The sequence below is a fragment of the Salmo salar genome, chromosome ssa01, assembly GCF_905237065.1.
Source record: "Salmo salar chromosome ssa01, Ssal_v3.1, whole genome shotgun sequence".
NCBI classification, from domain to species: domain Eukaryota; kingdom Metazoa; phylum Chordata; class Actinopteri; order Salmoniformes; family Salmonidae; genus Salmo; species Salmo salar.
Window position 1 is genome coordinate 66,143,079 of NC_059442.1, and position 12,993 is coordinate 66,156,071.

Consider the following 12,993-nt stretch of genomic DNA (forward strand, 5'->3'; position numbering starts at 1 on the left):
CAGACATGGCAGTATTTATTTTTTTGGTGTGTTCGCGCTTACATTATTAGCCCAGAACATTTTTTGTGTTATTACATACAGCCGTAAATAACTTTGGGATATCAGAGGGCTTGTAACTCGCCAGCATTACGAATTACATTATTGAAGTTATCCCAGAGTATGCTCCAAGTCTCCACCGGCGGAGAAGAGGTATTCAGAGTGGACTTCTAGTCCGACTCAGGAGGCGGGCACACCATCCACCGTTTCCGAGTATATTACTTGCCAATGTTCCGTCTCTGGACAATAAAGTAGACGAGCTCAGGGCGAGGATCTCCTTCTAGAGAGACATACTCTGTTTCACATAATGTTTTCACGGAATCCCCGTCCATACAGCCAGCTGGGTTCTCAATTCATCGTGCGGACAGAAATAAATAACTTTCCATGAAGAAGAAAGGCGGGGGTGTATGCTTCATGATTAACTACTCGTGGTGTGATTGTGTAAACATACAGAAACTCAAGTCCTTTTGTTCATCCGACCTAGAATACCGCACAATCAAATGCTGATCGTATTACCTCCCAAGATAATTCTCTTTTCGTTATAGCCGTGTACAGCCGTGTATATTCCCCCTCAAGCCGATACCACGAGGGCCTCAAAGAACTACACTGGACTTTATGCAAACTGGAAACCACATATCCTTTGGCCGCATTTATTGTTGCTGGGGATTTTAACAAAGCAAATTTGAGGAAAAGGCTACCGAAGTTCTATCAGCACATTGACTGTAGTACTCGCTCAGGAAAAACACTAGATCACTGCTACTCGTCTTTTCGAGATGCCTACAAGGCCCTCCCCCACCCTCCCTTTTGCAAATAAGATCACAACTCCATTTTGCTTCTCCCTTCCTATAGGCAGAAACTCAATAGGAAGTACCCATGCTAAGGTCTATTCAACACTGGTCTGACCAATCAGAATCCATGCTTCAAGATTGTTTTGATCACGTGAACTGGGATATGTTCCGGGTAGCCTTTGAGAATAACATTGACGCTTATAAGGGATGTCTTTCCCATGGTGACTATAAAAAGCTACCCAAAGAAACCATGGATAGATGGCAGCATTCGCGCAAAACTGAAAGCGCAAACCACTGCATTTAACCATGACAAGGTCACTGGGAATATGGTCAAATACAAACAGTGTAGTTATTCCCTTCGTAAGGCAAACAGGCAAAATGTCAGTATAGAGGCAAAGTGGAGTCGCAATTCAAAATGGCTCTGACATGAGACGTATGTGGCAGGATCTACAAACAGTCACGGATTACAAAGGGAAAACCAGCCACACCGCGGAAACCGACGTCTGGCTCCCAGCCAAGCTAAACGCCTTCTTAGCCCGCTTTGAGGATAACACAGTGCCACCGACGCGGCCCGCTCCCAAGGACTGTGGGCTCTCATTCTCTGTGGCCGAATGTGAGTAGGAAGTTTTAAGCATGTTAACCCTTGCAATGCTGCTGGCCCAGACGGCATCCTAGCCGCGTCCTCGGAGCATGCGCAGACCAGTTGGCTGGAGTGTTTACGGACGTATTCAATCTCTCCCTATCCCAGTCTGCTGTCCCCACTTGCTTCAAGATGTCCACCGTTGTTCCTGTACCCAAGAAAGCAAAGGTAACTGAGCTAAATGACTACTGCTCTGTAGCACTCACTTCTGTCATCATGAAGTGCTTTGTGAGGCTAGTTAAGGATCATATCACCTCTACCTTAACTGACATACTAGACCCACTTCAATTTTCTTACCGCCCAATAGATCCACAGACAATGCAATCGCCATTGCACTGCACACAGCCGTATCCCATCTGGACAAGAGGAATGCCTACATCAGAATGTTGTTCATTGAGTATAGCTCAGCCTTCAACACCATAGTACCCTCCAAGCTCATCATTACATTTGGGGCCCTGGATCTGAACCCCGCCCTGTGCAACTGGGTCCTGGACTTCCTGATGGGCCTCCCTCAGATGGTGAAGGTAGGAAACAACACTTCCACTTTGCTGATCCTCAACACAGGGGCCCCAGAAATGTGCGTGCTCAGCCCCCTCCTGTACTCCCTGTTCACCCATGACTACATGACCACGTACGCCTCCAACTCAATCATCAAGTTTGCAGACGACACTACAGTAGTAGGCCTGATTTCCAACAATGATGAGACAGCCTACAGGGAGGAGGTGAGGGCCCTGGCTGAGTGGTGTCAAGAAAACCTCTCCCTCAACATCAACAAAACAAAGGAGCTGATCGTGGACTTCAGGAAACAGCAGAGGGAGCACGTCCCTATCCACATCGACGAGACCACGGTGAAGGTGGATCGCTTCATGTTCCTTGTCAGTGATGTGAACGCCAATCTGAAATGGTCCACCCACACAGACAGTTTGGCGAAGAAGGCACAACAGTGCCTATTCAACCTTTTTTAGGAGGCTGAAGTAATTCAGCTTGGCCCCTAAGACCCTCACAAACTTTTACAGATGCATAATTAAGAACATCCTGTCGGGCTGTATCACCGCCTAGTACGGCAACTGCACCGCTCACAACCGCAGGGCTCTCCAGAGGGTGGTACGGTCTGCCCAACACATCAGCGGGGGCACACTGCCTACAGTACCCAATGTCATGAGAAGGCCAAGAAGATCCTCAAGGACCTCAGCCACCCGAACCACGGCTGCCATCCAGAAGCGAGGACAGTACAGGTGCATCAAAGCTGGGACCGAGAGACTGAAAAACTGCTTTACTCATCTCATATGTATATACTGTATTATATTCTACTGTATTTCGTCAATGCCACTCCGACATTGCTCGTCCTAATAATTATATATTTCTTAATTCCATTCTTTTACTTTTTAGATTTGCGTATTGTTGTGAATTCTTAGATACTACTACTGCGCTGTTGGAGCTATGAACACAAGCATTTCGCTACACCTGCAATAACACCTGCTAAATATGTGACCAATAAAATTTACATTTTAACTCTGGTTTAATTATTTCTCATGGTTTGTGATTTGACAGATTTGTCAAATCATGTGATAAATACAAGGACAGAAAGGTTAAAAGTTATGGCAGTGTACCGTAAATTCCGGACTATAAGCCGCAACTTTTTTCCCACGCTTTGAACCCCGCGGCTTAAACAGTGACGCGGCTAATATATGGATTTTTCCCACTTTCAATTTTTTTTTCTCCAAAAAAACACATTCTGTGACGTGCTCAGTTTTTGGGCGGCATGAAGCTTTCATTACACCAATGAAATTGCCGAACGGGTTAAGGTTAAACAACTTTTTGGTTTACTGTTTAGATTAAATCGAGCGCTCTCAAACTTCCCATCATTCTGATTACGGTAGTCATTTTGTCACCCTCATCATGGCAAAGACACGGAGAAATGCATATGATGCAGCTTTCAAGTTGAAGGCGATTGATCTGGCTGTTGGAAAAGGAAATAGAGCTGCTGCACGGGAGCTTGGTCTTAATGAATCGATGATAAGACGTTGGAAACAGCAGCGTGAGGAATTGACTCAGTGCAAAAAGACAACTAAAGCTTACTGCTAATTATAATTTATTTTTTTACAAGCCGTGTTTCGTTAAAGCCTGTGTAAAGTTAATTTGTTTCAATGTACCGGTAAGCACCTGCGGCTTATAGACATGTGGGGCTTATTTATGTTCAAAATAATATATTTTTTTCAATTCAGTGGGTGCGGCTTATATTCAGGTGCGCATAATAGTCCGGAAATTACGGTAAGTTGTTGTTTGTCGTATATTAATCAGTTAAATTAGACATTGAACTTGAACCCTGTGACAATCCTGGCTCTAGCTGTTGGACAGTAAAAAAATTATATGGACATTTCAGAAATGTAGTGTAACATTTAGTTTATGTTATGTGGTCAACACAGTTTTCATGGGCACACAAATCCCCAAAAATCTATGCGATTGCAAAATCAAATTCTTCTAACCAGAAAGGTTCTTCTTCAATAATTATGCATAATACTTGTTGGATGCACATTTGGGTTCGCGCTGTTTAATAACGCCGTGATATTTTCACACCATCTGATCCAGGAAGGAATTTTCTGAATGACAGTCAAGTGACGAACAGCTGTTGTGATAGCGCATGTGATGCAACAACAGCCCAAGTGCTGGAAAAAAATGGTGTTTGCGAGGAATGTCCCAAATATTTTGGTGTCTCATTCGTTACACCGGTGAAGACAGTTGTGCCTGGATTCACATTGGATCTAATATCTCTAGGGAATTGATGTTGATCATCGGTTCTCTGCTTGATTTACAGCAGGTTCTCATTAGAATTAACAGAGAAAGCATCAAGGTAATGAGTTCATGTTTTTGTGCCTCAGATTGGACCCGAAACATTTGACCCAAGTAAAACAATTTAATGGCAATGCTACCAAATACTAATTGAGTGCATGTAAACTTCTGACCCACTGGGAATGTGATGAAAGAAATAAAAGCTGAAATAAAATCTTTCTCTACTATTATTCTGACATTTCGCATTCTTAAAATAAAGTGGTGATCCTAACTGACCTAAGACAGGGAATTTTTACTAGGATTAAATGTCAGCAATTGTGAAAAACTGAGTTTGAATGTATTTGGCTAAGGTGTATGTAAACTTCTGACTTCAAGTGTGTGTGTATATATAGTTAGTGTGTGTATCAATATATTGTATGGATATATATGTATGTGTGTGTGTGTGTGTGTGTGTGTGTGTGTGTGTATATATATATACGTGTGTGTGTGTGTGTGTGTGTGTGTGTATATATATATTTCACCCCACCCAGTATCGTAATCAAAACTTACCAGAAAGCATCTAGTCCTTTGCTCAGACAGTGTAGTAGTGTGGGCTCAATAGCATCTCATTAGTGTGCAAGATCTTGGGAGTGCACAGCACATGTGATTGAAGAATTTACTGTGCATGCAGAGGGTTGCAATTCCATTGACTTGATGATAGTTTAACCAAAATATGCCATAAGACCTAGAATTGCCTTATGTGTATCCCACAAAAAAGGTTCACTGTTATAAGCTAACTTTTTTTGATGAATTTAAGAAAAGCCCTGGAATTTGGGGAATTTAACTTCCCATGGAAGATTAGCGTTACATGTAATTTGTGTACATGCTTAGACTACTTGTTTTAAACAAGCATCTCATCTGGACTTAATGAATCACATTTGAGCCTACATTAGCTTCACAATGATCCTTATTGGAAACTGCAAGTGCCACTTTCCTCAGTAAAATCTGTCATAATTACACAGGCTAAGCTTTTGAATGTTTGTTTTAAAACAAAGCTAAATCTGTATCGTGGTGGGATTAACTCACTGCATAAAATGTATAATGAAGAACTCCCATTTCACAACAGAAGTACATAAATACAGGGGAGTTATTTCTCAACCATAATGAGCATAACATTCTCCACAGCAGGCAATACAGAGAAATTAACAGGGTTGGAGATAACATTGATTTCCTTGCATCCACTCACGCACTGACTCACCTGCACAAGCATTGAGAAACAACCAGTCAGTCCTCCTCATCCTGTTCTTCATCTGTTTAAGCCTCTTAAAGTCCACCTGCCGCTCCTCTATGCTCCCAATTCCAGCTCCCAATGCCAGCTCGTTCCTCTGAAAGTCCATTTTAGCCTCCGCCTCCCGCTTGGAGGTGGGCGGGGACCTCCTCTGGCTGCCGCAGCACCCCACTACTCCACTTCCGCCCTTTCCCACACCCCCCCTCCTGTTGTCACTGTCCTGCTCGTTGAGTATGGAGGGTGGTAGGCTCTCGGGCTTCAAGGCCAGTTCGATGGGTTTGGCCAAGCTCTTGTGCCTGGAGTGGTCACACACCACACATTTGCACGCTTTAGGCCAGTTTGCATAAGTGCAAGCGGCGCAGGTCCAGTGCTGGGCGTTGAGGCGGTTGCGGTCGTTATACTCCTCGCAGGGGTCCGTAGGGGTGGATGGGGGTGCGGGTCGGCATCCTGAGCCTGAGGTCTGGGGTGACTCGGTGGGAATGCGTGGCTGCTGCGCCAGCCCCTGGTGGGGCTGCTCCTGCTGATGTCCCTGATGCCGCTGGCACAGACACTGAGTGCAGCGAATGGCACAGGGCCAGTTTAAGTAGGTGCACATCTGGCAGGACCATTTGCTGGAGGGGGCTCGGGGGAGTCTGTGATGCGGACACGGGGGGCGGGCACTGGAGTCCGGGCAGATTAGGAGACTGGAGCCTCCCTGGGGTGGGCTGTTGATGTGACTCAGACGTTCCCACTGGTGGCTGGCGTCCAGGCCAGGGCTGCTCCGGAAGGGCTCCTCGGTGATGATGGCACCCCTGCTGGGCCTCTGGGCGCGGCACATGGTGCACTTGATGGCAGAGGGCCAGTTCTCAAACGTGCAGTATTCACAGGCCCACTTGGCACCCAGCTCAGTCATCGCCACTCCACCGCTGGGTGATGGCTGCTGCTGGGAGGGACTCTGCTTGGCAGCTCCACTCAAGGAGATCACACAGGCAAGCAGGATGCTAGGGTAACAACAGAAACACAGGATAGGGTGAGGGGCCATACTGGCCTTTAAAAATCATCAGACTGTGACACATGCAGAAACACACAGAATAAAGATCACAGATAGACCTAATATACACATTTAGACTTTAAATGGATGTCATGTTTGAAAGGAAATGTTTTCATAAGTAAAACAAGAACATCAGTTAGGCTAGTTATGCCTAATCTATTACAGAGTAACAGACCTGATATTAGAGACCTCGCAACTCTGACACAAAAACTAAGAAAGCTACATGTATTTCATCAACCATGCTCAAACAGCTACAAAGATGTGCGCTCTTGACCCGGCACAAATTCTCAGTGAGTTAAATCAAAGCCTGAGAGGCTCAGTGCAGATTAACCCACATAGCAAGAAGCCAAGAGCAGCAGGCTGCAACCCAATCTTCTGCCTCCATGCCCCTTAAAACTGATACCGTAAACACATCCGGAGATACAGAGCAAATGTGCCCTACAGAGCAGTGTTACCTGACAAAGGACAAATGAAACCAAACAACACTCAAACTCATACCAATAATGAATCTCAAAAAAGGTAGACTCAGCGAAATGATGTTGCCACGAGCAACACCGCAGATGTTGCAATGAGCGAGATGCAAGACTTCGCTCTCACAGTGACACACAGTTTCTGGGCATTTGCATAGGTTTGCTTCACGCTAGTATGGCATGGCAGGTACAGGACCAAAACAGCTGGGAAGTTTCAAGGCTCCAAAGTCTTTAATTCCGATGGAGCTTTGTTTGTGTAGCTCTCTTCTTAATTATTCACACTTTTTTTGTTGGCGCTTTTTACCCCTTTTCCTCCCCAATTTCGTGATATCCAACTGGTAGTTACAGTCTTGTCCCATCGCTGCAACTCCCGTACAGACTCGGGAGAGGCGAAGGTCGAGAGCCATGCATCCTCCGAAACACGACCATGCCAAGCCACACTGCTTCTTGACACACTCCTCGCTTAACCTGGTTGCCAGCCATACCAACGTGTCTGAGGAAACACCGTACAACTGGCCACCGTGTCAGCGTGCATGCGCCTGGCCCGCCACAGGAGTCGCTAGAGCGCAATAGGACAAGGACATACCGGCCAGCCAAACCCTCCTCTAACCCGGACGATGCTGGGCCAATTGTGCCCTGCCTCATGGGTCTCCCGGTAGCGGTCGGCTACGACACAGCCCAGGATCGAACCCGGATCTGTATTGACGCCTCTAGCACTGCGAAGCAGTGCCTTAGACCGCTGTGCCACTCGGGAGGCCAGTTCTTCGTACTTTTGTGTGGTATAATTTTTTTAAACTTTGCGTAGACTGAAATCGCTGGAGAGCCCTCTGCGCTTCAACGCTGTTAATTTTTGCAGAAATTGACCCACTATGCTGTTTACTTTACACACCTACGTCATGTCGCTGAGTCTACCTTTAACAATGCAGTTGAGAAGTTGCCCCTAGCTCTGACCTAGGCCCGTCAGGTTTTTATTTGGTTAAACTATCTATCTATCTAAAAGGTTCTCAATTGGGGTGGGATAGGTTGGTCCTAGATCAGTGCAAAACAGTCTACTCTGCACTCAGTTAAATTTTCACGGATCGTCTACACCTGTTGTTTACTAAGCATGTGACAAATAAAGTGAATTGTTCTTATTCAATATGTTTGAAATATTCCTTGACACAAACCAACACCATGCAAAATTTATATTAGTGAAATGTTTGCTATTACAAGAAATTCAGACAGGCAGCTAGCTATTTTTACAACAAAATGCTGTGAGATATATTTCAGCACATATTTAAAAAGGCTGCAAAACCAGGTTGAGGAGTAACTTACATTTGAAAGTTGAAACCACCACAAGCATAGATACACACGGCTAGGCATGGCTTAATGCGACCACACACGGCTAGGCATGGCATAATGCGACCACACCCCCAAGTGGGGTACAGCCATAGGGTACCCTGTTACTCCTATAATAAATTGCCTGCTTTACTCATAACCTGACAATGGCTGTTTTTTTTTTTTTTTATCATTTTGGAAATGTTTGGTTGGTCATTTTTAACGTACTTTTAAGTCATCTTAAATGAACAATCTACATCATACCTAAAAACACTTTCATTCTAAATGTAAAAAATGCTAGCATGAACAGAGACTGTCGCATGGAATGTACGTCACAATTATGGGGCCAAGCGACGACTTCAGACTAATTAGCTAGCCCTGCTCGAAAAGCGGACACTTTTATATTTCCATAAACATTTTCAGCAACATCACGTGTCGTTATTAATATACTTGGCTGTCATGACAATAATTAGTAGGAGAAAAAGACTACCAAATTAAGTTGGATCAACTGTCCAAGGACCAGGTTAGATGAACCTCATGGTTTCAGGATATTACAGCGCGCTCGGGAAGTCTTCAGACCCCTTGACTTTTCCCACATTTTGTTACATTACTGCCTTATTCTAAAAATTATTAAATAAAAATCCTAAATCTACACACAATACCCCATTAAGACAAAAGCAAAAACAGTTTAGAAAATGTAGTAAATGTATTAAAAATACACATAAATACCTTATTTACATAAGTATTCAGACCCTTTGCTATGAGCCTCAAATTGACCTGAAGTGCATCCTGTTTTCATTGATCATCCCTTAGATGTTTCTACAACTTGATTGGAGTCCACCTGTGGTAAATTCAATTGATTGGATATGATTTGGAAAGGCACACACCGGTCTATATCAAGTCCCACAGTTGACAGTGCATGTCAGAGCAAAAACCAAGGTCTAAGGAATTGTCCGTAGAGCTCAGAGACAGGAGTGTCAATGCACAGATCTGGGGAAAGGTACCCACAAATGTCTGCAGCATTGAAGGTCCCCAAGAACACTGTGGCCTCAATCATTCTTAAATGGAAGATGTTTGGAACCACCAAGACTCTTCCTACAGCTGGCTGCCTGGACAAAATAAGCAATCTGGGGAGAAGGTCCTTGGTCAGGGATGTGACCAAGAACCCAGTGGTCACTGACAGAGCTCCAGAGTTCCTCTGTGGAGCTGGGAGAACCTTCCAGAAGGACAACCATCTCTGCAGCACTCCAACAATTAGGCATTTATGGTAAAGTAGCCAGACGGAAGCCACTCCTCAGTAAAAAGGCACATGACAGCCCGCTTGGAGTTTGCCAAAAGGCACCTAAAGGACTCTGAGACCATGAGAAACAAGATTCACTGGTCTGATGAAACCAAGATTGAACTCTTTGGCCTGAATGCCAAAGAGCCACGTCAGGAGGAGACCTGGCACCATCCCTACGGTGAAGCATGGTGATGGCAGCATCATGCTGTGGGGATGTTTTTCAGCGGCAGGGACTAGGAGACTAGTGAGGATCGAGGGAAAGATGAATAGAGCAAAGTACAGAGAGATCTTTGATGAAAGCCTGCTCCAGAGTGCGCAGGACCTCAGACTGTGACGGTTCACCTTCCAACAGGACAACAATCCTAATCCCACAGCTAAGACAACTCAGGGGTGGCTTCGGGACATGTCTCTGAATGTTCTTGAGTGGCCCAGCCAGAGCCTGGACTTGAACCCAATCAAACATCTCTGGATGTATTGCATACAGCTTGCTAGTTCGCTTGTAGTTAGGACTACTGAGCTGTATTGTCCAAATAACAGCTATAATATTCTTCCGCATTTGGATATTTATGCAAAACTGTAGATTCCACCAAGTAAAGTTAGGTGTAGGTATCAACATTGGCTAATTTGGGCCATTTGGTAGGGTTGTCTCCCCAGCTGATCTCTGGCAAATTGAAAGGCCACATAAGCAATCCAACAAGAATACACTTCTCTAAATACCTAGACCGTTCAAGGGCAGGCAGTAGTTACGCAACATATCTGACTAGCGAACTAGATAGAGATGAAAAAAAAAGCTAGGGCTAAACAAACAGTGAAGTAAGTATAATGTGACAGTTTTATCATCTTTTTTTTCTGTCAGTGTTAGCAGGTCAGGTAAATTAGTGGCTGAATAAGTATCATGCAAATTATTGTCATGACAGCCAAGTATATAAATAACGGCAGGTGATGCTGCTGAACGCGTTTATGGAAATGTTAAAGTGTCAGTAGTTTGCTTAGGAGGCCACCAAAATTGGACTAATTACATCAGAGCAACAGGAGTACCCTATGGCTGTACCCACTCCGGGATGTGGTCACGTGAAGCCACGCCTCGCTGTCTGTATCTATAGAGCCTGGATTGGTAGCTCACTGGTTGGTTAAAAAGAAAAGAAGCATCTGTGCATTGTGTCTACTTATTTCAATTGAGCAATGTAACAAGTCAGCTACTGTAATTAGCTAGTTTTGCTACTGCATATTGGGCTGGGCGTGTCGAATAAAAATCCAAATGATCATAGTTAGCTATTTACAAAGTAACAATGGTAAAAACACATAGCTACAAGACAAACTATTGTAAGTAGTTAATTTAGCGTCTGTCTAATCATTTAGATTTGCGATACGACTAAAGTTTGTTAATATGCAGGGCGAAATTCACATTCGTTTAAGAAAATATTTTTTAAACAGACAATGTTGTGCCCATTAGTCTCAATTTACGAAACTGTTTTGACAAATCAAATTCTAACCAACGTTAACAAATATGAAAATAATCCAGTGTAGTCAGCCAACTACAGTACAGTAAAGTACCTAGCTAACGTTATCTATTCAGTGCAGCTATGATGATTGCAGTAAAGGTAACGTTATTGCTTTCGTTCTAAACAATATCTCATACAAGGGGTGACAACTGTAACTAGCTAACATTTAACAGTGGCGTCTGCTGGTTTTAACCAAAGATGTAACTGTGTTTTACCTTTTCCTGTGTTTACACTCCTTCCAGGCGCAACCACAACAAACCGCTCTTAAGCTTCAGTCCAACATTAACGTTATATCGCTCGAGCTTTCCCAACGAAACCCAATCTGTATGTCCCGAAGTCAAGCTTTCATTTGGTCAAAATACACATATTTAAGTTTCCGTTTGTACGTAGCTTCGAGACCTGTGCAATAGAACAACCCCCCCGATGCAGTCTCTCCGGGGCTTTAAATAATGTTAATCCCAATTTCCAACCGCCGTTCTGTCGGTCTTTAATGGCGGCGTGGGGGGAAACTGGAAAACCCCCCCAAAAATACACTCCAGAGAGAAGCAGGAGGATTTAGCACCTGGATTCACCGGGCAAACTGATTGGATAGTTTTTTGTATTCCTCCTGTTTGCTATGCTATGCGTCTTTCGTTGCCAATAGTTAACAAGCTTTATCAAATATGTATAACTCTTTGTTATACCTGTGGCTTTATTTTACCAGTCTCTGATGTCAAAATAATATGAAACCGTAATTCATTTCTGCAGTTTTGGCTCAAATGATGTACCACGGAATATTAAATGACACCCCATTCCCGAAGCCACCGTCATGTCATTTGTTTACGTCTGTATCTCAGCTGTATATCTTTAAGGGACATTAGGATGACGTCATATTTTGTAGAAAAAAATATATACTGCAGCAGTCTGCAGTAAAGGGCAGGTTGTTAAAAAAGTATTCGATGTAAATTCTAGACCAGCATCAATCAACATAGCATTCACGACTATTTTACCAACGACAGACTCTGTGACCCTGCTTTAAACCTATTTGAAGCATTGACATACACAATGGCGAATGAGCAGAACAATAAATACAGTACATCTTTCAAATTCTGCATGGCTCATGCGACTGTTTATTTCAATGATTGATTTACATGAACGTCCCACCCACTTCCCAAAGTATGTCCCAGAAGAAGACCACTCTGCTTTTATTAATTTTTACCTTTATTTAACTAGACAAGTCAGTTTAAAAAATATATATATTTTCAATGACGGCCTTGGAACTGAACTGCCTTGTTAAGGGGAAGAACTACAGCTGTTTACCTTGTCAGCTCGGGGATTCGATCTGGCAATCTTTCGGTTACTAGTCTAACGCTCTAACCGCTAGGCTACCTGCCGCTCTCGAACGCTGGCTAGCGGTTCTCTCGAACTGTCCAGAGCGATAGGAACGCATGGAATATTTAAATTCTCTGGAATTCTGGGATTTTTTATTTATAGCAATGCCATATGTATAAAATGTTATATTTGCTCATATGATTTCCTTAAAAAAGACATGCAATCTCTTGACTTTTTCTCCCAAATGAATAATAATAATTATCTTGGAGATTTATACAATACAAATGTTCAATAACTCTAGAGAATGACAATTGTTTTCTCTAATTCAAAAGTCCCACTAATGAATGTGTACATTAACGAATTTGTATGTGAGAGATGTGAATTGGTAAAAGTGTAATGCGTTTTTTTTTGTTATCTCAATATTAAATCATTTCTGGGTAACAATGTAGTACCTTATTGTGATTGTTTTCAATTGAAATGTTAAAAAAGAAACAAAAATAGCTTCTTAAGAAATAGTCATTTCTCAGGCAAGAATTTTGCTAGGACTGTCTGGGAGTGGG

The 12,993-nt window shown here is 43.4% G+C and overlaps 1 protein-coding gene across 1 annotated transcript in view; it reads right to left on the reverse strand.

Annotated features, from left to right (window-relative positions):
- LOC106607457 (ubiquitin thioesterase Zranb1) overlaps positions 1–11,953 on the reverse strand; it is a 34,306-nt gene extending 22,353 nt beyond the window's left edge. Inside the window, exons 1-2 of the mRNA XM_014204423.2 lie at positions 11,338–11,953; positions 5,492–6,501 (exon numbers count right to left, since the gene is read on the reverse strand). Coding sequence (XP_014059898.2) covers positions 5,492–6,413 — 922 coding nt within the window. The 5' untranslated portion in view covers positions 6,414–6,501; positions 11,338–11,953. The remainder of the gene's footprint in view (positions 1–5,491; positions 6,502–11,337) is intronic.
- Between the last annotated feature and the right edge of the window lie 1,040 nt (positions 11,954–12,993).